General features: G+C 39.6%; 1 protein-coding gene across 3 annotated transcripts in view; it reads right to left on the bottom strand.

Annotated features, from left to right (window-relative positions):
• ANO4 (anoctamin 4) overlaps positions 1 to 27,511 on the bottom strand; it is a 383,517-nt gene that overhangs the window by 47,512 nt on the left and 308,494 nt on the right. For all 3 annotated transcript variants that reach the window (XM_021715858.1, XM_008064696.1, XM_021715859.1), the window contains 3 exons: positions 25,195 to 25,329; positions 23,718 to 23,814; positions 19,016 to 19,076 (listed from right to left, as the gene is read on the bottom strand). In XM_021715858.1, coding sequence (XP_021571533.1) covers positions 19,016 to 19,076; positions 23,718 to 23,814; positions 25,195 to 25,329 — 293 coding nt within the window. The remainder of the gene's footprint in view (positions 1 to 19,015; positions 19,077 to 23,717; positions 23,815 to 25,194; positions 25,330 to 27,511) is intronic.

The following is a 27,511-nucleotide window of genomic DNA, read 5'->3' as shown; positions in this document are numbered from 1 at the left end:
GAGAAGACTTATGTCTAATAGTATAAAATAATTATACAGATATTTGACTCTTATTTTTAGAAAAATTAAAAACCCAAGAGGCTTAAAGCTTCTATAGTCGTTTTTCCTTAACTTGTCAAAAGATTATTTTTTTCATCTGTTTTTATAAAAACAAAAATTGAGACTTTGCCAGTGATGAAATGAGCAGGACACAGGAAAGAGAAAGAATAATTTTTGTTTCAGAATGGTTGTGTCTTTTCAGATAAATTCTGTAGCCAGGAAAAAATCCAATCAACCCCAGATTGACAACCAAAGAAGTGACACAAATGATAGAACAAGGAAGATAAAATAACTATTGTTAAACATGAACACAATGAGAAGAATAATAAAAAGTATAAAGACCCAATTTATTGGGATGTGTGATAAAAAAGTAAAATGTAAAAATAAAAATATACTAGGTAGTATGAACAGAAGAACAGAATTTTCAGAAGAAAAGATCAGTGAACCTGGACACAAATCAAATACAAAAAACAAAAAGAAGAACAGAAAATACAAAAACTAAAAGGATTCCACAAATGTTAACAGAATATAAGTGACCTGTGGGATAGTATTGCATGGCCTAATATACATGTAATATGATTTTTGAGAAATTTCTAAATTTGATGAAAATTATAAACCCATTGATCCAAAAAGCTCAAAAAACCACTAAGAAACAAATAGAAAATAACACGAGGTATATTTTAATTAAATTCCTGAAAGCAAGTAAAAAGAAAAAATCTTCAAGACAGACGGGGGCGGGGGAGGAGGAAGAAGACATCTTATGTAGAAAGGAAAAAAGATAAGAATATAGAAGATATCTTGTCATAAATGATGAAAGCCAGAACACAATGGAACAGCTTCTGTAAGGCAGGGCTTTCCAACCCTGACATGTGTTATGAAAATATAGGTCATTATTCTGCATCATTAAATTCAATATGCTAGTAGTACTTTAATTCTCACTTGTAGGTGATAGTGCTAAGATAGAAGTGTCAGGTAACTCCCCTAAAGGAATTTAACTAGGCCATGTGGTTTCAAGAAAATCAAGACTGCAACTTTAGCATCTAGAGCAATATTTCTCAAATTCAACATTAGTGACAACTTGGACTAGATGATTCCTTATTTTGGGGATGGGAGGATTCTCTGTGCACTGTTTGATATTTAGCAGCATCCCTGGCTTCTACTCACTAGATGCCAATAGCACTCTCTCTTCCTACTTGCGACAATCAAAAATGTCTCTAAATATTGCCCAATGTCTCCGGAGAGGTAAAAATTACCTTTGGTTGAGCTCCTCTGTCCTTAAAGTATTGAAAATAGGACTCTACATCCAGCAGCAATGTTTTCCAAAAATTAAACTGATTCCTACATCCTAGAATTCTACATCAAGCAAAAATACCTTTCCAGAAATTAAAGTGAAATAAAGACATTTTTAAACCTAAAAAAAAAACAAAAAACAGAAAGGGAGAGAGAAACAGCTGAGATGGAAATTTGGATAGATAAAAAGATACAAAGAGCACTTGAAACAATAACTATATGGTAAAAAATAAAGTAATTTTCACTCATTTTAATCTCTTAAACAGATAATCATTTTCTTAAAGCCAAAATAATAACAAGGTATTGAGAGGTGAATATCATGTATACCAAAAAATACGTGACAGCAGTAGAAGTAAAATATATGATTAAAAATAGCAGTAAAATACGTGCCAACAAAAACACAAAGGAAAGAAGACGGGTACGGAATTGTGTCTTTTTAAGACTCTTATACTACATGTGAAGTAGCATTATATTACTTGAAAGTAGGCTTGATAAATTAAAGGTGTATATTATTAATCTCTGTACAACTACTGTAAGATTAAAACAGGGGTATAGTTAATAAGTCAATAGTGGAGATAAAATCTAATTATGAAAATACACAATTGACCCAAAAAAGAGACAGAAAAGGAAAAATGCAAGAGAAACAGACGGACTAAGTATAAAACAAATGAAAAGTTGGTGCATTTAAATAGAACATATTAATAATTACCTTAAATGTAAATGTTACAAACATTCTAATGAAAAAGGGAAGATTATTGGATTGGATATAAAAACAATACCCTACTATCACCTGTCTATAAAAATCTTGCTTTAAATATAAAGACACAGATACGTTAAATGTAAAAAGAAAAAGACATACCATGCAAGCCAAAATCAAGAAAGACTGAAGTGGCAATATAAATATCAAACAAAGTACATCTGAGAACAAGAAATATTACCAGGAATGAAGAGGAAATTTCATAATGACAAAGGGATCTGCTCATCAAGAAGGTATAATCATTGTAAATTTAAAATACATGAAGCAAAACCTAACAGGAATGAAAGGTAAAATAGTTGTGATATAGTTGGAACTAGTATGAATATGGACAACTTGAATGAAAGAATTAACCAAGTGGACCCACATGAAATTTATAGGCCACTACGACTAACAACAGCAACATATAGAGTAGTCTGCCTTACTCATGGATACATTCTAAGACACTCAGTGGCTGCCTGAAACCATAGGTGGCATCAAACCCTGTATAATTTATGCACAAATTTCCTTTTCCTTCTTCATAATTTCACAGAAAAAAAGATTAATTCTTACCACAGATGTTAGCAACCTTAGCATGTGATATTTTTTCTTTCCTTATTTTCTCATCAAGTTGAACACTTTCACCTTTTACTCAAACAAAGCACTTTACAACTTCTTTATGGCACATATGAATTGCCAGCATCACTGTTGTTGCACTTTGGGGACATTATTAAGTAAAATAAGGGTTACTTGAACCCAGGTACTGCAATATCATGACAGTCAATCTGATAACCAAGATGGTTACTAAATGATTAATGAGCAGGTAGTATATACAGTGCAGGTACATTGAAAAAGGATAATTCCTCCCCCAGGGAGAAAGGAGCAGGATGTTACGAGATTTAATTACAATAGTCAGAATGGTGCACAACTCAAAACTTTTGAATTATGTATTTCTGGAATTTTCCATGTAATATTTTTGGGCCATGATCAACCATGAATAATTGAAACCATGGAAAAGTGGAACAATGGATAAAGGAGAAATACTGCATAGTTTTTTCAAATGTATATAAAACATTTGCCAAGAAACCACAATGTGGGCCATAGAATAAATCTCATTAAATTTAAAAGAAATAATATAAAACATGCTATTGATTGTGCATATATCCAGAAAATCTCTTGAGCAGTTCGTAGTTAAACAACATGCTTCTACATAACTCATGGGTCATTGAAAAAAATCTCAAGGAAAATTAGGAAATATTTTGAACTGATTAAAAATTAAAACACAATTTAAGGGATATAGCTAAGCAGTGTTTAGAGGAAATTTACAACATTAAACTCTTATATTTGAAGATAAGAAAGATCTCACATCAATAACTAGGTATTCACCTTAATAAATTAGAAAAGGAGAGCAAATTAAATGCAAAAATATATAAGAAAAAAACATAATACAACAGCATAAATCAATGAAAAATAAAACATAAAAATAATAGAAGAATAGCATTAAAACCAAAAGCTGATTATTTAAAAGATCAATAGAATTGATGAACTTCTAGACAGAATAAATAGGAAGAAAGAAAACATGAATTATTAATTCAGGAATGAGCAATGTGATAGCATAACAGATCCTACAGAAACTAAATAAAATATCAGATAATGTTATAGACAAATTTACGCCAATGCATTCACAAATTTAGATACAATTGCAGACTCCTTCAGAGGCAAGAAGAATTAAATAACCTGAAGAACCATATATATATTAAAACTAAAAAGCTTCTGCACAGCAAAAGAAATGATCAACAGAATGAACAGAAAACCTATTGAATGAGAGAAAATATTTGCAAATTACACCTCAAAGGGATAATATCCATAACCTATGAGGAACTAAAAACTCAACACACACACACACACATACACACAACAAATAACCCCATCACAAAGTGAGCAAAGGACATGAATAGAAACTTCTCAAAAGAAGACGCACACACAGTTAACAAACATATGAAAAAAAAATACTCAACATTACTAATCATCAGATAAATGCAAATTAAAACCGCAGAGATATCACCTCTCACCAGTCAGAATGACCACTGTTAGAAAATCAAAGAACAGTAGATAACGGTGTGATTGGGGAGAAAGGAGAATGCTCATCCACTGTTGGTGGGATTGCAAACTAGTTCAACCTCTGTGGAAAACAGTCTGGAGATTTCTCAAAGAACTAAAAATTGAATTACCATTTGACCCAGCAATCCCACCATTAGGGATCTATTCAAAGCAAAATAAATCAATATAAAAAATATACTGTACTCTTATGTTCATTGCAGCACTATTAACAATAGCAAAATCATGGAACCAACCTAAGAGTCCACTAACATTTGACTGGATAAAGAAAATGTGGTAATAGGCCAGGTGCTGTGGCTCAAGCCTGTAATCCCAGCACTTTGGAAGGCTGAGGTGAGGGTACTGCCTGATCCCACGGGTTTGAGAACAGCCTGGGTAACTTGACTAGACCTCATCTCTACAAGAAATCAAAAAATTAGCCAGGCATGGTAGCACATACCTATAGTTGCAGCTACTTGGAAGGGTGAGGCAGAAGGATCACCTGAACTCAGCTAGTTGACGCTGGGGTGGCCATGAGCACGCCACTGCACTCCAGCCTGGGTGATGGAGTGAGACTCCAACTCAAAAAAAAAAAAAAAAAAAGAAAAAGAAAAAGAAAATGTGGTATATATACACCATGAAATACTAAGCAGCCATAAAAAAGAATAAAATCATGTCCTTTGCAGCAACATGAATGGAGCTAGAAATCAGCATCCTAAGTGGATTGACTCAGAAACAGAAAACCAAACATTGCTGTTCTCACTCATGTGGGAACTAATTGCTCACAAAGATGGAAATCATAGACACTAGGGACACCACTAAGGGGGGAGGAGGGGGAGGCCGGGGTTCAGAAACTAAGGACACAATATTCACTATCTGGGGAATGGGCCACCGGAGACCCAATCCCCACCACTGCACAATACTTCCATGTAATGAACATGCATGTGTACCCTCTGAATCTAAAATTAAAAAAAAAATTGTATTAAAAGCCTTCCTATAAAAAACAAACAGACAAAAAACACTCCAGTCCCAGGTGGCTTCATGAGTGAATTTTACCAAATATTAAGAAAGAAAAAAAATGCTATTTCTGCATTCTAGAAGAAAAAACACTTTCTTAACTCACTCTATAAGGCCAGCATCACCTAAGCAGCAAAAAGACATTAAAAGTAAAGAAATGTACAGAGCAATAATCCTCATAAAGATAGATGCAAACATCCTAAAAATATTTTAGCAAATCTAATACACAACATTTTTAAAAGATAATGCATTATGATGATGTGGAGTTTGTCCTTGAAATGCAGAGTCATCATATGGTTTTAAAATAACTCAGGCAGAGTGTGGTGGCTCATGCCTGTAAACCCTGCACTTTGGGAGGCTGAGGCAGGAAATCACTTGAGCCCAGGAGTTTGAGGCTGTGGTGAGCCATGATTGTGCCAAAGCACTCCAGCCTGGGTGATAGAGTGAGATTCCAGCACAAAAATAAATAAATACATACATACCTTTAATTAATATGTTAGCTATCTTAAAAGTAGAATTGTCTAATGCAGAAAAAGCTCGACAACTTTCAACACACATTCATGATAAAAGTCCTCGGTCACTAGAAATAGAAGGAAAATTCTTCAACTTGATAAAGGGTATCGATGAAAATACAGTTTCTTGTCATACTTGGTGAAAGACAAACATCCCTTCCACCAAGATCAGGAATAAGGCAAGGATGCGTGATCATAACTACTATACAATATTATTCTAGAAGGCTTAGCCAGTGTAATAAGGCTAGAAAAAGAAATAAAATTCATACAGATTAAGAAAGAATCAAGACCGAGTTTATTTACAAATGTCATAGTCACCTATGTTAAAACTCTTAAAGAATACACAAAAACGCTAGTAGCACTAATGATTAGTTAGGCAGTCATAGGACATAAGGTCAATAAACAAAAATAAAAGTCAATTGTATTTCTAAATAGTAGCAATGAACAATAAGAAATTAAAATTACAGAAAAAATACCAATTGTAAAAAATCAAATGTAGAGAGATAAACTTAACAAAATATATGCAGACTTATATACTAAAAATGATATAATACTTCTTAGAGAAATTACAGATCACCTAAATAAATGAAAAGCTAAATGACAATCATGAATAGGAATTTGATATTGTTTTCAATCTTCCCAAACTGATTCAGTGATTTAATTCAATATTCATCAAAATATCAACCTTTTATGTAAAAATTAAAAAGCTGATTCTAAAATATATAAGGAAATGAAAGCAACCTAAAATAACAAAACAATTTCTAAAAAGAAAAATATGATTTCAAGGCTTATTATCCCATCATGATAAAGACAGTATGTTATATTGTCACAAAAGTACACCTATACATTAAACATAAAAATTTTGGATATTAACACACACATACGTATAGGCCAATTGATTTCAACCAAAAAGCATCAAGAAAATTCAAGAAGGAAAAAAATAATTTTTTTCAATAAATGGTACTGGAACAACTGAATATCCACATGGAAAGAAATTGACTTGACCCTACCTTACACCATATACAAAAATCAACTTGAAATAACTCATAGACCATATATTGGAGCTAAAACTATAAGTTTTCTTGAAGAAAACAGAGAAGAGAATCTGAGGGACCTTGAGTTTGGCAAAGATTTCTTAAATAAAACACAAAAAACATGGATAGAAAAAATTGTAATTCGAGTATATCAAAAATAAAAACTCTTTTTTTCCAGAAGACATTACAGGAAAATAAAAATGCAAACTCAAACAGGGAAAAGTATTGCAAACATATCTATGTTAAAGCACGTCTTCCCAGAATATATAAAAGAACTCTTTTAAGTTAAAATTAAAAGACAAATAACCCAATAACAAATGGGCAAACAACATTAGAATGTTTCTTGGCTGTACTTTTTTTAAAAATTACAAATGATTGTAATAAATATTCTACTTGACTCCTATGCACAAGCTGTAATAAATATTCTACTTGACTCCTATGCACAAGCTGATTAGCAACATTTGAAAAAATAAATACACAAAAACAAAAATGAGCAAACAATTTGAACAAACATGCCACAAAGGAAGATTTGCAGGTTGTAAATAAGCTCACAAAAAGATATTCAAAATCACTACTCATTTGGGAAATGCAGCATAAGACAACAATTAGATAATATGATGTATGCACTAGAAATAATCAAACAATTAATTATGACTGACAATTCCAAGTGTTTATGAGGATGTGGAACCTCTGGAACTCTCATCCAATGCTGATGTTACTACAAGATGGTATGGGCACTTTAGAAGACAATTTCTTATGAAGTCAGGCATTTTCTTGTATCACCCAGCAATGCCACTTCTAATTATTCACCCAAGATAATGGATACAAATGCTTCTATGAGAATGTGTAAAGTAAAAAAATCTAGACAGGTCAACAATTTCCAGGTTTACTTATAATAGTTAAAAACTGAATTGAATGCAAATGTCTACTAACTGCTCAGTGGATAAACAAACTGACATGTCAAGGCAATAGAATACTACTCCATACTAAAAAGGAGTAAACTACTGGTATATACAACAACACAAATGAATCTCAATGGCAGTACTTGTATGGAAAGTAGTCAAAACACAAAATGCTACATACTGAATGATTCTATTTGCATAAAATAATCTTAAAACAGGTGAAAATACACTGATAGAAAGTAGGTTTCAGGTTGCAAAGGGATTAACTACAAAGGCATGAGAAAATTGTCTATAGGATAAAAGTGTTCTATATCAATATGGTGATGGTGACACAACTATATATAGCTGGCATAACTTGTTGAATTGTACACTTAAAATTGTTGAATTTTATTGTATGTAAATTATGCCTAAAGAAGATTGACAAACTTCCCATAAGCCCACAAACTCAAAGTCAATTGCCATTAATATCATGACATCAATTCTTTCTGTTTCATTCATATTTAAAATTAACAAGCTTTGTGTTATGTTGTCACATACTTTGCTTTATTTTAGATTCAAGATGTACATGTGCAGGTTTGTTACATGGGCACATTGCGTGGTGGTGAGGTTTAGGCTTCTATTAAGCCAGTCACCAAATAGTGAGCATGGCATTCAATGGGGAATTTTTCAACCCCCTTTTTTTTTCTGCCCCCCTTTAAGAATCCCCAGAGACTGTTGTTCCATCTTCTGTGTGTGCACACTTATAAGAACATGAGGCATTTAGTTTTCTGTTTCTGTGATAATTCTCATAGAATAATGACTTCCAGCTGTATCCACCTTGCTGAAAAGGACATGGTTTCATTTGGACCACATTTTCTTTATCCAATCCATCATTGACAGGCACCTAGGTTTGTTCTACGTTTTTTCTATTGTGAATAGTGCTTTGATAAACATAAAAGTGCAGGTATCTTTTTGGAAAAACGATTTACACTTTTTTGGGTACATACCAGCAGTGAAAATGCTGGATCAAAAGTTAAATCTATTTTAGTTCTTTGAAAAACCTCCAAACTGCTTTCCACAGGAGCTGAACTATCTTACATTCCCACCAACAGTGTATGGGTGTTCCCTTTTCTCTGCAACCTCACAAACATCTACTGTTTTTTGACTTAATAATAGAATTTTGACTGGTGTGGATGATATCTCATTGTGGTTTTGATTTGCATTTATCTGACGATTAGTGAAGCTGAGCATTTTTTCATGTTTGTTGGCTGCTTATACATCATCCTTTGAGAAGTGTCTGTTCATGTCCTTTGCCCATTTTTTAATGGGTTTATTTGTTTTTGTTTATTTTTGTTTGTTTGTTTTTTGCTGTTGATTCCTGTGAGTTTCTTATAGATTCTGGATATAGGCCTCTGTCTGATGCATAGTTTGCAAATACTTTCTCCCATTCTACAGATTGTCGGTTTACTCTGTTGATAGATTATTTTACAGTGCAGAAGCTCCTCAGTTTAATTAGGGACCACTAGTCAATTTTTGTTTTGCTGCATTTGCTTCTGAGGATTTGGTCATAAATTCGTTCTCCAGGCTAATGTCAGAATGAATGTTTCCTAGGTTTTCTTCCAGGACTTTCATAGTTTGAGGTGTTAGATTTAACTCTTTGAGCCATCTTGAGATAATTTGTGTATATGGTAGAGAAATGGGTCCAGTTTCATTCTTCTGCATATGGTTAGCCAGCTTTCCCAGAGCCATTTATTGAATAGGGTGTCCTTTCCCCAATGTTTATTTTTTCAACTTTGTCAAAGATCAGTTAGTTGCAGGTTAGCAGTTTTATTCCTGAGGTCTCCATGTTCCATTGGTCTATGCACCTATTTTTGTATCAGTACCATGCTATTTTGGTTATTGCTGCCTTATAGTAAAGTTTGAAGTCAATAAAGTGACATCTCTGGCTTTGTTCTTTTTGCTTAGGATTGCTGCAGCTAGTTAGGTTCTTTTTTTTTTTTTGCTTCCATATGAATTTAAGTGTTGTCTTCTGGATTTGTGAAAAATGATGCTGGTAGTTTAACAGGGATTGTGTTGAATCTATAGATTGCTTTGGGTAGTATGGATGTTTTAACAACATTCATTCTTTCAATCTATAAGCCTGGAATGTTTTTCCATTTGTTTGTGTCTTCTTTGATTTATTTCAGCAGTGTTTTTGTAGTTCTCATTGTAGGGATCTTTCACTTCCTTGGTTAGATGTATTCCCAGATTGTGTGTGTGTGTGTGTGTGTGTGTGTGTGTGTGTGTGTGTACTGTAAATGGAATTGTGTTCTTGAATTGGTTCTCAGCTTAAACATTGTTGATGGATAGAAATGCTATTGATTTCTGAATGTTGATTCTGTACCCCCAAGACTTTACTGAAGTTGTTTATCAGGTCAAGGAGTCTTTTAGTGGAATCTTTAGGGATTTTTAGATATGGAATCATATCATTTGCAAAGAGGTATCATTTAACTTCCTCTTTTCCTACTTGGATAACTTTTATTTCTTTTTCTTGCCTTATTGCTCTGGCTAGGACTTCCAGTACTATGTTAAATAGGAGTGGTAAGAATAGACATCCTTGTTTTGTTTCAGTTCTGAGGAGAAATGCTTCCAACTTCTGCCCAGTCAATATTGGGTTTGTCACAGATGGACAAACTCTTCTGGCTTCTAAGGTTTCTTCTAGGAGGTCTGCTATTATTTTGATGGGTCTGTCTTGGTAGGTGTTCTGGCACTTCTCTCTAACTGCCATTAAGACGTCTTCTTTTGTGCTGAACTTGGATTGTCTGATGACTATGTGTCTTGCAGATGGTCATCTTGCATAGTATCTTGCAGATATTCTCTGAATTTCCTGTCCCTCTGTGTTAACCTCTCTACACAGATAGATAAAGTTTTCATGGATTCTACTTGCAAATACCTTCTCCCGAGTGCTCTCATTTTCTCCTTTCTCAGGAGTGCCAATTAGACATAACTTCAGTGTCTTTACATAATCCCATTCCTCTCAAACACTTTGTTCATTTTTTTTTTTTTTTTTTGAGTTGGAGTCTCACTCTGTTGCCCAGACTGGAGTGCAGTAGCCGCTCCCGGCCACTGCATCCTCGACCGACTGGGCTCTGGCAATCCTTCCGCCTCAGCCTTCCGAGTAGTTGTAATTACAGGCACCACGCCCAGCAGATTTTTTTTTTTTTAAATTGTAGAGATGAGGTCTAGCCAAGTTGCCCGGGCCTCGAACCCACAGGCTCAGGCAATCCACTCACCTCAGCTTCCCAAAGAGCGGAATTATAGGCTGAGCCACCGAACCCGGCTGCTTTGCTCATTTTTAAAAATTCTTTCTTCTTTTTTTTTTTTTTTTGAGTTGGAGTCTCACTCTGTTGCCCACACTGGAGTGCAGAGGCCGCTTTCAGCCACCGTAGCCTCGACCTGTTGGGCTCCGGTGATCTTTCCACCCCAGCCTTCCAAGTAGCTGGAACTACAGGTGCACGCTACCATACCCAGCCAATTTTTTGATTTATTGTAGAGATGAGGTCTCACCAAGTTGCCCAGGTGAGTCTTGAACCCACGGCCTCAGGCAATCCACTCACCTCAGCCTCCCAAGGCGCGGGATTGCAGGTTGAGCCACCGAGCCTGGCTAATTATTTCTTCTTTATTTTTATCTGAATGGGTTGATTCGAGGGATGGGTCTTCACGCTCCAAAATTCTTTCTTACACTAGGTCTAGGCTGTTGTTAAGGCTGCAGCTGTGTCTTAGAATCCCGGGAGTGAGTTATTCAGCTCCAGGAGTTCAGTATGGTTCTTTCTTAGAAAGGCCACACCAGCCTTTGACTCTTGAGCTGTTTCCGTGGCCTCTTTGATTTGAGAGTCCCCATTATCTTGGATCTTGCTGAGTTTCTTTGCCATCCACCTTCTGAATTCCATATTTGCCATTATGGACGATTCCTTCTGGTTAGGGTCTATTGCTCTGGAGCTGGTGCGGTCATTCAGGGGTTGGCAAAATACTCTGGCGATCTGTATTGCTGGAGTTCTTGTGTTGATTACCTCCTAACTGAAGGTGCTGATGGCTCTCCTACCAAACCTTGGGTTTCCTGTTGTTGGGATGGAGCTTTATGGTTTTTTCTCTTTTTTTCCCCTTTATGGGTGTAGCTATAGTGTGTATTTTGTGTGGTTGATGGGCTTCATTCCTGGGTCCTTTCTGAGGGCCAGGTTCCTTGGTTGCAGCTAGAGTTCTGTGGTGACTGAGTCAGGAGTTAGTTCCTAGGCAGTGTTTTTTTGGTTAGTGGTGTAGTTCCGGCTGTGGGCTTGTAGATGGCGCTTAGAAGTGAGGGCCAGAAGTTGGACTTTCAGAGGATCACCAGGCCCCTCCTACAGTCAACAGCACATTCTGTTGTTGAGTGTTTGGTTCCCAATTTTTGCCTATTATAAATAACTAAAGCTAGGAAAACGCTTTTACTCTGTAACTCAGATCTTTCCTGAAGCCCAATTCTGCATAATATTTGACTGGGCATGGGAGCGTTTTCTAAGGCCCACCTGCCTCCTACTGGCCCCCACTTTTCCCCTCTCCCTGAACTGTTGCCAGTGTCACTTTCCAAACACAACCAAGGATGTCACTCCCTAGCTTATAACTTCAGGTGGCTTTCTGTTGCTGACGGATGAAGTCCCGACTCTCTGAGTGACACAAATAGCCCGTGTTAAGCAGACTTCCGCCCTCAACAGGGACTCTGTTATGGGTTGAGCTTTGTCCCCTCAGAAAAGGTATGTGGATGTCCTCAGCCTCAGTACCTCAGAATGTGACCTCATTTGGAAACAGGTTCTTTGTAGACGTGAAGCGCTAAAATGAGGTCATGACTGGAGCCGGCCAGGCCCTTAATACAATATGACTGGTGTCTGAAGACAACCATGTGAGGACACAGAGGCACGGGAAACATGCCAGGTGAAGACAGAGGCAGAGAGGGGTTGATGCATCTCCAGGCCAAGGAATGCCAAGGGCCATGGCCATCACTGGAATCTAGGAGAGAGGCCTGGAACAAGTCCTTTTCTCAGTCCTGCTGCCACTTTGATTCTGGACTGCTAGCCTCCAGAACTGTGAGAGAACAAACTTTGGATATTTGAAGCCACCCTGCTTGTAGACTTTGCCACAGCAGACCCAAGAAACGAATACATGCTCTGTGACCCCACCGCGTTGAGTGAGCATCCAGCCCTTCCTTCAGAAGCATTGCTCATACCATTCTCAGCTCAGAATGCCATCCCCCACCTTACCCTCCTCCTTTGCCCAGCATATAAGACTTGCTTTTATGTTCTCCCCTAGAGTGAACTGTTCTGTTTCTCCTTTTGCCCCAGGAAGTTGGCTGCATGAACCCTCATTGTCCATTATCCAGTGGACTTAACACCCTGTATCATAACTGTCAACTCTCTTTTAATATACGATGAAATTTTTGAGAGCAGAGAGCACATAGTATTCACTTTTGTGTGCCCAGTGGCGGTGGATGTGCAATCTGCTGCGTTAATGAGACCTTAATCAACACACCCTATAGGTAGTACCCACACTTTGGAATGATTTTGGAGTGAGGCAGACTGGATATGGTTTAAAATTCAGGTCCCACCACTTATCATCTGCTGGGTGATCTTGGGAAAGTTACACACTCATCTGTACAGTGGGAGTAGGAACAGCTTTCTGATAGGTTGTGAGAAACTGATGAGATATCAGATGTAAAAATATTGACACGCATGGTACTAAATGGGTATCTTTTTTGTTTGTTTATTTGTTTATTTGTTTTTGAGACAAGGTCTCACTCTGTTGCTCAGATTGAAGTTCAGTGGCATGATCCAGGCTTACTGCAGCCTTGACCTCCCGGGCTCAGGCGACCCTTCCGCCTCAGCCTCTTAAGTAGCCGGAATCAAACCTGGCTAATGTTTTTATTTTTTGTAGAGCCAAGGGCTTATTATGTTACCTAGGCTGTTACCTAGGCTGGTCTCGAACTCCTGGCTTCAAGCAATCCTCCTGCCTTAGACTCCCAAAGTGTTGGGATTACAGGCGTGAGCCATAGCACCTGGGCTGTACCACTTTTTGAATATACAATCAACTTTTTTGGTTGGACATTTAGATAAGATAATAAAATTAAAACTTAGCATAAATATCTAGAAACAAAAGGCTGATTATTATAAAATTATGTTTAAAAAAATGAGACATACTTCATTCACCAATTACTAACAGGATCACATGGAATCTTTGAATTTGCACTAAATAACCACATTCTTGCTATTTTGATTAGAGAGCTCTGAGGACCTTGTTTGTTTGTTTACTGGGGAAAGTTTAATTTTTGGCAACCTTAAAAGTGAAAGAAGAAAAACAAGGAGGAGGAAGAAAAACAAAACCAGAAGTGAAGAACAGAAGGAGGTGAGGTGATCTATCTCCTGACAGGGTTCTGCCCACATCTGAGGCCCTAACGACTCTTGTTTTTTGCCCCTAGGGGGAAAAGCTAATTTAGCCCATAATTATTCTGTCCCTTGAACCTTTCAGAACAAAAATGGGCATGGGGGAAGGACCATGCTGTGGTAAGTGGAGAGCCCCAGGCCCACAGCACACCCCTGGGGTCCCAGGGGCCTGGAACAGAGGCCCTGGCTTCTGTCAAGATTTCTAACCCAATGCTGGGCCCTCGCAGCTGCTACAAACTTCTGGTGAACATACAAAGCAAGCAGCCACGAAACAAACATATCAACCCATCCCTTTGGAGGGCTTGCAAACCACTGACATCTGTTCTCACCCTCTCCGCATCTAGCCATTTCCTAAAAATAGAATGCTTTTGTTTTCTTAAATGTTGTAACTTGCCAACAGAGGATCCTGAGACTATTAGTCTGAGCTCCATTAGAACTGACATGCTTTTATAGAACGTCACTGTCTCAGAGCAGGACCAGGGGGGCTCGGGACGTGCACAGTGGTTTTTATTTGAAAGTTCGGATCTCCAAAGCAAGAGCAAATGGTTACAAGCAGTATTGAATCTTAGCAGTTGGGCAGAGAAGCTAAGACCCCTCACTGTAACGCTTGGCTTTGCCTTTCTAGCTGCTACCTCTGTTTCCTTATCTATCACGTGAGGATAAAAATAGGACTTGCTTAAAAGTTGCTGTAGATACTCAATGAGGTGATACACGTACTATGCCTAGGACAGTGTTTAGTACATAGTAATCCCTCAGTAACTGTATATTACTCAGGAGGCAAAGGTGGGAGGATCACTTGAGCCCAGGAGTTTGAGGCTGCAGTGAGCTATCATTGCACCAGTGCACTCCAGCTTGAGTGACAGAATGAGACCTTGTCTCTAAAAAAAAAAAATTAAATTGAATTAAATTAAATTAACAAGGAAATGTATGCTATTAATATAACTGTTAATACTATTGGCTACTTTAGATTTCTTCAAAAGGCACATCCCTAGCTACAAAGAAACACTTGGGGCAAACCATTCTTTTTTCCAAACTAGCACATTTCTGGGCATAATATAGGATTTAAGCAATGAGTTGTCAACTAAGACAAAGCAATTTAGAGGGTGAATTATTCAGGCTCGCCTTGCCTGGAGTGGTCCTAAAATGTTCCTTTGTGCCCAGAGTTTATTAAAGTCCATCCATCAGAATTCTGCTGAGGGGAGATGGCAGAGAGCAAGTGCGGTCAGATCTCCAGCCCACCCACGTGCCTCTCAGCAGCTTCTCAGCTCCATGCTTCAAGGCAGCTAGCACCAATCAGCTGAGGCTGGCAGAGGATAAAGGAAAACCTGTTTGTCATCTGCGGCATAAAGCACAACTTGCCAGGAAGGACTGTGGTCCCTTTTATAATAGAGGTACTGGGGAGAGTGATAACCTCTACCTTCTAGACCAATGTCATTATACCCACATTTACTTCCACACAGTCTCAGGGGGTAACCCGGGGGAGGAGAAGTTATTATTTCATTCAGTGTATATCTAAAATCAGTAAAATATTGCAAATTTTGTGTTTAAGTTCTCCTAGAACTTAAACCGCAGGAATACCACTGAAGATACAGAAGCATTAACTAATCACATAGTAGTCCAAGGCAGCACTTCCAATGACTTTGCCTTCAGCCCTTGGAGCTTCAGGGGCTAGAGCTCAGGGGTCCTCAAACTATGACCCGCGGGCCACATGCGGCCCACTAGGATATTTACCCGGCCTGCCGGGTGTTTTTGCCGCCTTAACTTGTTATGACTAGCAGTGACAAATATGGAACCAGACATTGACCATCTCATTAGCCAACAGCAGGCCCATAGTTCCCACTGAAATACTGGTAAGTTTGCTGATTTAACTTTACTTGTTCTTCATTTTAAATATTGTATTTGTTCCCGTTTTGTTTTTTCACTTCAAAATAAGATATGTACAGTGTGCATAGGAATTTGTTCATAGTTTTTTTTTTAAACTATAGTCTGCCCCTCCAACGGTCTGAGGGACAGTGAACTGGCCCCCTGTTTTAAAAGTTTGAGGACCCCTGGACTAGAGTTTGGGGCAGCCCTGTCTCTGGCTGTGAGCAGGCCCTTCCATATACATTAGCATGTGGTGCAAATATTTTCATTTTTTTTTAATGTGTGCCATGACCTGAAAAGTTTGGGAACCACTGCTTTAAGAAATGAATGCATTTTCCAAAGTCCCCTAATTTATAACCATGGCAAAGCTTAAGCCTTGGATGGCTTATCCCGATCATGGTTACTGATACTGATAGGTTCTAGAAAAACCAGACACAAGAACATGGAACCAACCATGCTACCCATCAAAAGAGGACTGGATTTAAAAAAAAAATGTGGTACCTGTACACAATGGAATATTATGCAGCCATAAAGAAGAACAAAATCATGAACTTTGCAGCAACCTGGATGGACTGAGAGTCTATAATACTGAGTGATCTTTCATAGAAACAAAGAACTGAGTATCAGATGTTCTCACTCATAAGTGGACTTTGAACAACTATTGTAATACTATAAGAAAAGGATTGACAATAGTGGGAAACTGCTGGGTGGGGGGGGTGGGATTGACAATAGTGGGAATCTGCCTGGGGAAGGGGGACACACCTCATCAACAATGGTACCTGCATAATGAATATTTGTATATCGAGCCCTGAATTGTACCCCACAATTTTAAAATAAACAATTTAAAAGTTAAAATAAATAAATAAGTAAGAATTTAAAAAAAGAAAAACCAGATACACATTCTTGACCTGAGAGCTCAATCCTATAACCAAAATTTTGCTAGCGTTAGCTTCCTTTGTTTACAAGGGGTCAGAGACACACTGAATAGCACAAATAGTGAGAGCTTTTCACAAGGTTTACCAATCAAGGCAAGAAGCCAATGGAATAAAGACTGGGTCTATTCAGAGACCAGGACATGGAGGTTGCAGCTCAAGAGATCTCGGCCACAAGAGATCTTGGCCTCCATCCTAACACTCCACTAGTTGTGTGACTTGGCTATATTTTCTCTTTGCTTTTCCTTGGGGAATTATCTTGCATTTTCTCCCATTGGTTGCCAGTTAGCTTTTGCATCCTCTGTTCTATCTCTATTCCATTAGTTCATTGCTGCTTCCAATTTCCAGGTTCTAATTCTCATAACTTCAGCCTCCTCATAACTCTTTCTAGTCCCTGCTTCCGCCTGATGGTCATTTCCAATCTTTCTTTCTCTCCCTCCTGCCCCCTGTGTATCTTTCATGTTAGTTCCTTCTGTTACTCTCCATCTCTCTTCACGTTTCCCAGTGCTCATTCTTGAGAAGGAGAATCTCGGTGCCCCTACCAGTCTCTGTCTGGACAGAACTGCAGGTTTCCTCCCAGACCACTCACCAACCTGTGGTTCAACTCATCTTGGGTCAAATGCTTACTGGCTGAGAGGCATTGGAGCCACAGTGTTCAAAAATGTCCCTTCAACAGAAATACGATTATTAGGACAATTTTCCTTTGATGGTCTCTGGGTAGGAAAGACACAATCTAACTAGAACAATCCTCCTCAAGAGAACAAGGTTTTATGCTTCCACTTGTCAAAAGAGACCACTTAAATGCATTTGTTTTTTTTTATCATAAATAAACACTTTTTGTAATTTCCTTCTCTTTCCTCTTCTCTTTTTTCTTCTTTCCATCCACTCGTCCACCGACCCATCCATCCATCCTTCAAATACTTTTGAATCCATCTGTCTCCAAAAGAAATGTATGAGGTCTCTGATGGTCAGAATGGTCCTCTTGGACCATAAACCTACTAAGGGAAATAAGCTGTGTATGCAAATAATGATAAGTGCCCTAAGACTGACGCAAACCAACTGTTATGGAAGTTCATGGGAGGAAGACATGTTTTGGCTGGAGTAGAGCACATTTCAACCAGGGCTGGAAAGATGGGGAAGATTCAATATTCATAGCAGATACAAATAACAAGATGAACCTAAGGCTAAAATTAGTATAGTTTTGTAGTATCAAAATTCAGATTTTGCCAGGTGAAGTGGGGACCAAAGGGAGGCCCAAACTTTACCTGTACAATGACCACTTGTATACCTACATCTTTAAAATATAAAACTAAAAAAAAATACAAAATAAATAAATAGCTAATAGCCCCTGAAAAAATTCAGATCTTGGCATTTTAAGTTATAGGAAAATGCATGACCATTGTAAAAACTGCGAACCAAACTGAAAATATATAGAATAAAGTTTATCTCACATAATTGTCCACTCATTCTTTCACAAATCCTCCTCTCCAAAGTTAACTGCCATGAATGTTTACTACAAGTTTGTCCAGATGTTTTTCTATATCATTAAATTAAGGCTTTATCGCTATTTGACTATGTAGGTATTATTAAACTCACTTTACAAAGAGGTGGGTTAAATAACTTGCAAAAGATCACACAGTCAAGTAAGTGAAGGAGTTGAGACTTCCATCAAGTCTATTGCTTCCAAAGGTCACACTTTGTGTGATGGTACTGTTAGCTTGAGCTGGAATCGAAAGACTCAGTTCACTCCTGTGAGTAGCTCATGTTTTGGGCGGTCATTTTGTCCAGACGTGGAAGAAAGTCAGAAGTAGGTTTCTTCACACATCAGCCACTCACAAGAACAAGTCCTAAATACATTGGTCAGTCTTCTGGTCTCCCGTCCTTTTGTTGCACTATAAGCTTTATTTCTGTCTCCCACAGAAAGTGAATTGCACTCTAATTATAGGCTGCTGATGAAATTGTTGGAAGTTTTAGAGAAGAGAAATCAGATCTATTTCTCCTCTACAGTATCACTTAGAATACACCCAATGATTTACCAAACTGTTGCTAATAGAAAAGCCAGTTCCGTTTACTCAAGCTTCTTTCCTTCACATCCCAAGTGAGCCTTCCTTCTGAAAGAGCATACCATAGCACATATGAGGAGAACTCGGGTTTTACAGCTGTAGAACACTTACCCCACACTGCCATGAAAACAGCGAAGAAGACGGTGGCTCCATTGTCAAACAGGTGGGTTACCTGGGAACAACATGAACCAGCATTGAGCTAATTTCACACAGGTGGTATTCCAATTCAATATTTTTCAAGTGCTGTAAAATGGCTTCGATGAATCAATGAGTTTTATGGTGTTTCTTTGGGGGATTTTTTTTGACCTGTAAGGAGAGGGTTCTTCGAACTGAGAAGCAGTTTGGACATCGAAGAGATAATCCGTTTCCTGTACATGGGTATCACCTAGTTGAACAATTATCAGCAGCCTCAGAGTGTACTACGAATTTCTTTTGTGCACTACAAAAACCCTGACACACTCACACATGTGTACAGGCATCGTTATATTTAGGGCCAAGATTATTGTGCTGCTTTAAAGGAAGATTCCAACCCCTAAGCACTGTGTTTAATGCCTCATTTATTCACTTTGAGAGCACGGCTATTTTGTTTGTATAGTTTTGAGCAAACATTTTCTGGGCTGCCCTCTGGATTTCAGCATTATAAAAAGAAATCAGAACCTTTAGCCAAATCCACTTCCACCTATATTAAAGCCTCAGGTAATCACTGTATTTACTTGATGCACATAACAGAAAGGCAGCTAGCAATACTTTACTGCTAGAATAATATATTCTATTGCAGAAAGCAAAAACATTCTTTCTTACTGCAAAACTGCCAAACTCATTTCCGCCTCCAGGAAAAATCACGCAATGTCCGTGACAAGCTGAAGCGGTGACTGATAGCTTCATAAAGCATAACCTTTTTTGGTATTTTACAGCTCCCTATAAAGTATACTTTACAGTCCCTTGGAGAACGTGGTGAGTATAAACAGGCTTTTCCTATTATATCCAAGTGTGAAGTTTTAGATTATCCTACAAGTCAATGCCCTCTCTTTCTTTGAGCAAAGGAGAGATGGACAGCACACACACCCACTGGGAGACTCGCACTTGCAGCCTAGACTTGATCACAGGTTTGATCACAGCAGACCAAGAACTTAAAATAAGCACAGAAAGTATGCTTCAGGAGAAAAGGGCAGGAGGTTGTGAGCCTGTTGCCAAGGTGCTCAGCGTTCCCTGTGCCAAGAGAACCTGTCTTCAGAATGACCTCATGGGCAAAGATATCTGGGCTCGAGGGCGGGCTCTGGGCCGTGAGCTGCTCCAGTGTCTCTTCCAGTGAGGCATCCCAGTAAGTCCCTTTATCTATGCCAGTTGGGACTGGGTTTCCAGGTCTTGCGATTGCAAGGGTTGAGGCTAAAGCATGCCATATCTGTTCCAAGATTCCCACATGTCTTCAGGTCCCTGAAATCACTCTGATGTTGCTAACAGATCTTTCCAAAGGAAACCCTATCTCCAGTTCTGTCACTCTGAGGCATTTTACCCTTCATTTTACTAAGTTTCTAGGCAAGGCCATGTGCTAAATTCAGGATCTAAATGTCTTGGAGTAAAGGAGGTGTGTTTTGTGGTCCAATAAGCCAAGGCCCAGCTACTCACATCTGCTTGACCCCCGTGCGAGTAATTTGTACCTCTCTGAGTCTCTGAGTAAAACGGGAATAATAGCCATGATCTTGAACTTGCTGTGAGAATTAGAAATCATAATGTGGTTGTCTAGTTATTGCTATAGCAATAACCATTGAAATTGTCATTGTCCGAGATCTCATGTGAGGAAGATAAGTACCAACACAAGCCCCTATAGAATCTGAGCACTCCAGGCTACTCCTGACCCCATCAAGGAATCATCCAGAATCTCCTCAAAAGAGAACTCCACGCAGTATGTCTTTCCATGTTAAAAAAAAAAAACAACAACAAAAAAAACAGAACACACACAAAATGAAAGCAAACAAAACAACTGGGCTTCTGCTTCTGGGATGTTCACAGCAGGATTTTAAAATCTGAGTTATTCAGATGTATCTTAGAACCTTCTTAAAGAGCTGTGGGTTACAAGTAGGGATTTACTACATAAGTAAGTTGCATGTAGTTGAAGTCTGGACTTCTAGTCGGCCCTTTCATCCTGATAGTGGGCTAAGAAAGGAGATAGAAGCTGGCTAGGCAGATAGATGGGGAGGGAGGGTCTCAAGAAGAATTAACACCTGTGGGAATGCCACTGAGTTCCTAACATGATCGAGGCTTATTATAAGTGTCCTCACTTGACCTAAGCTGCTTATAATATCATTAGCATGACATTATCATTGAGGTTTTATCCCCCTGAGTGGGCTTTTCTGTGGTACTTTGGGTAATAATCAAGATGGAGTAACTTTGGACAAGGGCACACATGTGCATAGAGGCTGGGGCCAGGAAACTGGGACCAGGAAACTGCTGGAAGGTTGACAGGCAGGTAAGATGCAAATGAGAAAAACATCCCTAGAAGGGAGAGAGAAAAACCCAGAGCATTCTCCCACTGCCACTAACCCATTTCAGGGCCCCTTTCTTCTTTCTTCTTCTTCTTCTTTTTTTTTTGAGTTGGAGTCTCACTCTGTCTCCCAGGCTGGAGTGCAGTGGCTTGCTCACAGCCACATCAGCCTCGATCTGCTGGGCTTAGGCAGTCCTTCCACCTCAGCCTTCCAAGTAGCTGGAACTACAGATGCATGCCTCCATGTCCAGCTAATTTTTTGTGATGCATTGTAGAGACGAGGTCTCACCAAGTTGCCCAGGCTGCTCTTGAATCCCCGGGCTCAGGCAATCCTCTTGCCTCAGCCTCCCAAAGTGCTGGGATTACAGGCTGAGCCACCGCACCCGGCCTGGGCCCCTCTCTTCTTGAGAGCTTTCTATTGCTTAATAAACTCCTCTTTCACTCATCCTTCAGCATCCATGTTCCTGGATTTTCTTGGTCGTGGAACAAGAACCCTAGGATCTAAGCTGACAGTGCAACTGAAAATTTCCACAAAAAGACCGGGTACCCAGTGTGATGTCATGTGCCCCCCACCCTTATCCTTCCCTCCCTTAGCTGTGCCCCGTGACTGCCATCCCATCCTTGTACTTATATAATTAGTGTACAGGGTCTGCTTATGAGTGACAACACACGGTATTCAGTTCTTTGTTTCTGTGACAGTTCATTTAGTATGATGGTCTCAAACTGCATCAAAGTTGCTGCAAAGGCCATGATTTTGTTCTTCTTTATGACTGTGTCATATTCCATCATGTATATGTACCACATTTTCTTTATCCAATCCACTTTCAATTGGCATCTGGATTGGTTCCATGTTTTTGCTATTGTGATTAGTGCTGCAATAAATATGTGTGTGCAGGTGTCTTTCTAGTAGAGTGACATGTTCTTCTGGGTATATTGCCAGGAGGGGGATTGCTGGAATGTACAGAAGCTCAATTTATAGTTTTTTGAGGAATTGCCTCACTGCTTTCCATAGAGGTTGAACTAGGCTACATTCCCACCAATGGTTTAGAAGTATCCCCTTTTCTCCATTAAATAAATTATATTACTAACAGAACTCTGGATCCTCATCAAATCTGTTTCCTAAGGTTACTCTTAAATGTGACCTGTGTCCTCATCCACTCGGGTCTATCTGTGTGTTCTCCGAAGATAGGGAGAGTATTTTGTGCTGTTTTGGTCCCTTTAACGTATCCTGAGGTGTACCCTGAGGTGTTTCTGTAACGTATCCTCAAGTGTTTCTAAAACCACAGCTTGCGGCCGTGGCGTGGGCTCCTACCACACGACTGGCCACCTGCAGTGCTGAAGACATCACAGACAGGTGGAACGCTGGGTTGCTGACCAGATGTTCTCTCACTTAAAAAAAACTCTGCCGTGTCAACAGAGTAACTGAACAGATCTAGTCCACTGTGACTGCAAAAGTTCAGTATAATTCGCCAACCTCTTTGAAACCCCAAATCTAGGCGAGCTTCCAGGCAGTGGGAAAGTCTTCATCAATCCAGTCCAAACTCTAGCTATCATTCTACATTGGTGACATCGCCGCCGAGTAAAAAGACTTTAGGAATTTGATGAATGTGTCTACTATTTTAATGAAGTAAGGCATAGCATGAGAAAGGGGCACCAAATAGTGGATCATGGAAATCATGGTGCCAGGTATTATTTTTCAAAGTACGTTCACACGCAGTCTCTTCTTTGGTCCTCATGACAGGGTGGGATGGAGAGGGAAGGTGTTACCTGCATCTTAGAGACAAGAAGGCTCAGGCTCAAAAGGCTGCACATTTGCAGGCTGAGGAGGTCAGTAGCTGAGCCAACCTTGAATCGAGCTGTCAGTAGCGATGATGAAGAGGAGGAAGCTGGTGACCACTGCCACGGAGGAGACCTTACTATTTGCTAACACTATACTCAGTATACATCTTACCTCTCTTCTCATAACTGTGGGAAACAAGCGTCATGCTCTCCATCTTACGGATGAGGAAACTGAGACTCAGAGGGGTTCAGTAACTTGTTCCCAGAGAAATAATAAAGAGCAAAGTCAAATTTTGAACCTGTCTCAGAATCTGTGCCTTCTGCCCAGAGTTGTGCTGTAGCATCTCGTGATGAAGTCCAGAGCTGTTCCTTTCACGTTCATAGGCATTAAAAAGGAATCCAGACTGAATACTGCACAGTGGAGACAAGTCTATCCTGCAATACCACCTTGAGAAGCAAAAGCGAAATGGCAGACTATATAGCTGCTTGCCCTCCCTGAGGACAGTGCATGTTAAATTAAATCCACCCACAATGTTGCAGATTTGAAATTACCTTGGCATAGACGCAGCTGTCTGACAGCCTCATAAATGGACAGTATTTGTCACACACAGGACACATGATGATATCTGTAGCTTGGCAGACTTCTTTACTGGAAAAGAGAACAGAAAAACTGCCTTTGATGACAGGAACACTTTTTTTTCTCTCCATCCTCACCAGAGTGTTTTGTTTTGTTTTGTTTTTGTTTATTTTGAGTTGACGTCTCACTCTGTTGCCCAGGTTGGAATGCAGTGGCATGATCACGGCTCACCACAGCCTCGATCTGCTGGGTTCAGGCAATGCTTCTGCCTCAGCCTCCCAAGTAGCTAGGACTATAGGCATGCACCACTATGCCTGACTAATTTTTTTTTTTTTTTTTTTGTGGGTACAAAGTCTTGCTATGTCGCCCAGGTGGGTCTCAAACTCCTGGCCTCAAGCAGTCTTCTCACCTTGGGCCCCCAAAGTGTTGGGATTACAGGCCTAAACCACCAAACCCAGCTCAGAATGTTCAACTAGTAAGAAAAATTCAGTAGATTAAATTTTTGGCCTCAGAAGCTTCTTAGCCTTATCTGTCATTAATGTAAACAAGTTATTGTACATTTTAATAACTTGATAAACCTACTTATCTATGAGGCTGTTCCTTAGCTTTACATATTAAGAAGTTAAACTCAGGAGGATACATGAAGCAAAACATTGGTTGTTATGACCCAAATTGTACAAAAGTCCTTCCCAACATTTCATAGGTCTGAAGCAATTTCACACTGAATTATGGGAATAAGAAGCTAACAGTGCCTGTCCTGATTTCTATGTGTGTGGTAAGCTAAAACTGACATGAAAGGATAAATGAAAATGACCAGGGCTTTTAGTCCTCCCTGGAAGAAAACTAACTTTCATGGACAATTTCACCGGAAAGTAAAATATTTTTGTAGGTGGGGGACTGAATCACTCACTTTTATCTGTGTAATCATTGTAAAAAGCACATTTATAATTTAAGATCACTGTGCAGCCTTGCAATAGGATCTCTATGGATGTCTTAAACTATATTCTGGTGAGAAAGTTAAGGTCACACTCGTCAGCAGTGTCGCATTCCTGAGGCACAGCAAGGTGGAGACATGTCTTTCTGGCTTAGGTTTAAGGGGTCCTTGTAAAAACACAATTCATAAGAAAAGAGTGTTAGCCTGCTGTCTTGCAGTATCAGTTGAAAGAAAGAGGAAAATATCAGAGAGAGAGCACTTCTGGCCAGAGAGTGAAAGTGGCTTGCTCCGTGGATGCACAGTGGCTTGGGAGTCTGTAAATGTTCTCTTTTGCCTCTGCAGTAGCTGAAGACCACAGGACAGGGAAATGGAAGGCGGGAACCCAGGGCACCAAATCTTTGATTTTTTTCTATGAGAGAGTAGGGGGAAGTTGGGTTGAACAGCTCCCCATGCCAAGGTGCAAGCAGCCATCTTTACGTACTAAGCCAGGGCAGGTTTCCCCAAAGAGTTTCCCATACCTGACTTGGCAGTGATCCAGAGTGGTGACACCATACAGAAAGACAAACAGTCCGATGAAGGCTGCAGGGAAGAGCATGCCCGTGTACCAGCCCAACCAGGCGAAATACAACCCGATCTTCTCTCCAAAGTACCTCCTGTTCAAAACACGACAGCCTTGCAAATGACAGTGTAGTGCCAAGTTAAGTATTAAAACATCTGGCTCATTTATTTTACTTTGTCATGGACTTGTTGGTAAACTGCAGATGAGGTAAGCCAAGAGAATGGACAATCCACCAAATCTGGGTTCTGGGCTCAGTTTTCTTTTCTTTTTTTCTTTTTAATATTGTTTTATCTTCCCAGGTTTTTCTCCACTTGACTTTCTTTCTTTCTTTTTTTTTTTTGAGTTGGAGTCTCACCCTATCGCCCAGACTGGAGTGCAGTGGCCGCTCCCGGCCACCGCAGCCTCGACCTGTGGGGCTCCGGCGATCCTTCCGCCTCAGCCTTCCAAGTAGCTGGAACTACGGGCGCGCGCTACCACACCCAGCTGATTCTTTGATTTATTGTAGAGATGAGGTCTCGCTGCCCAGGCGGGTCTCGAACCCACGGGCTCAGGCAGTCCACTCACCTCAGCCTCCCAAAGGCGCAGGATTACAGGCTGAGCCACCGAGCCCGGCCTCAGTTCTCTTTTGCTGCAACTCTAGAAATAGCCCTTCTATAAGAAAGCATGATTTATATACAAGCTTATTCTGAGGATGCAGAATGGATTGGAAGGGGCCGAAGTGGGAAAAGGAGCCCACATAGGAGACACCCCCTAGTCCAGGCGATAGGGGAAGGCGGTGGAGACGCCGGGGTGCGGGATAAGGCCAGATTCGAGACATATAGGGGGAATAAGATCCACAGGACGGGGCTGCTCAAGAGACGGGTTCTCCAGAAGCCCCTGCATTCTGCTCAAGGTTCACTTGTTCTTTCTATTCTTTCCTCTTTTGCCCAGCACAATCCCACTGCCCCTCCACTCATCTCGACAGAGACTTCCACAGGGCTGCTGCCAATATCCCCCTCCCTTTTTTTTCTGAATTATGGAAAATGTATGGCCTCCATCACACATTTTACCTACTTACACGTAGCCTTCCATTTTGTTCTAGTTGTCTCTCGTATGCAAGACCTGCGTTCCCAAAGGAAACTGAGTTTCTCAAAGCCAGAGAACATGGCTTCTCTTTGGGTTTGCCGATAAGAAGCACAGTAGTAGCAACACAATGGATAGTTAATTAATGCTCAGTGACTAACTGCAGAAACTTACTCAAAATGCCATCATGGATAGGAAATATGTTGCCTGCAGCAATTATCTGTAATTTCTCATCCATGCAATGCTGGAATATGGAACTGAGGCTGGGAAGACCGTTTGCTTTTATGTATTCCCCACTGTTTATCATGCATTGAGACTGGCCAAAGGAAAATGATCTCATCTCAGAAAATATTTTCCACTCACCCAGATCATCTGGATTATTTGTTACCAATGAAACAATGTGTCACAATTCATCAGTGTCCTTGGAACACTGGGAGAAAACACTTGGTAACCAGGACTCTGCTAGGAAGAACATGACCCAGGGGGATGAAATATAAAGTGATTGGTCTTCTTTTTTCTCTCTTCCGAGGTTACTTTCACTTTTGTAGGGCCCCAGTATAAGTGAAACATTTCCAACTAGTCTAAGGAATGAGACATGACTTTCTTTTTAATAAAGAACCCTTAAAATCCTGGAATATACAAGCTGGAAGTCACTTCGGAATTCTAACAGTTCAAATCTAATTTGACCTCCTCACTGAACAAAATCTCAGTTTCCTTTGGGAACACAAGTCCTACATACTTGAGATAACTAGAAATAAATAAGAGGTTCTCTTAATAACCAGCCTCTGAATACATAATGAGATGTCAAAGCAGAATGCTACCAAGGCAGAAGGTTGGACAGGTTTTTAAAAAAACATACATTTTTCACTGCACAATTATTATAGGTTAAAAGCTGATAAACTTTTGAACCTGTAGTTTAAAACAATCTTTAAAAGTTATTAATTTTAAATGAAAACTAAAATAAGCATGAAATTTATTGGAATTAGAATACCTCATAACCCTTATTTGTACAATAGTAACAAATAATCTATTTTGTCAGTAATCTATGCAAGCCAAGTGGCTTTTCTACAAGGCAATTTGTCAGTGACAGTCACTAGGGAGTCTTAAAAGAGGCCTGGTTGATCTCACAGGCCCCTCCCTGGGCCCTTTTGGAGAAACTCGACCACATCAGAGGGGTGGCAGGTGTCCCAAGAACAACCAATGTCCTCTGATGA

The sequence above is a fragment of the Carlito syrichta genome, unplaced genomic scaffold (genome assembly GCF_000164805.1).
Source record: "Carlito syrichta isolate Samal-C Ts95f unplaced genomic scaffold, Tarsius_syrichta-2.0.1 Scaffold307930, whole genome shotgun sequence".
NCBI classification, from domain to species: Eukaryota; Metazoa; Chordata; class Mammalia; order Primates; family Tarsiidae; genus Carlito; species Carlito syrichta.
Note: the sequence above shows the minus strand (reverse complement) of the source record. Positions and strands in the feature narration are given on the sequence as shown.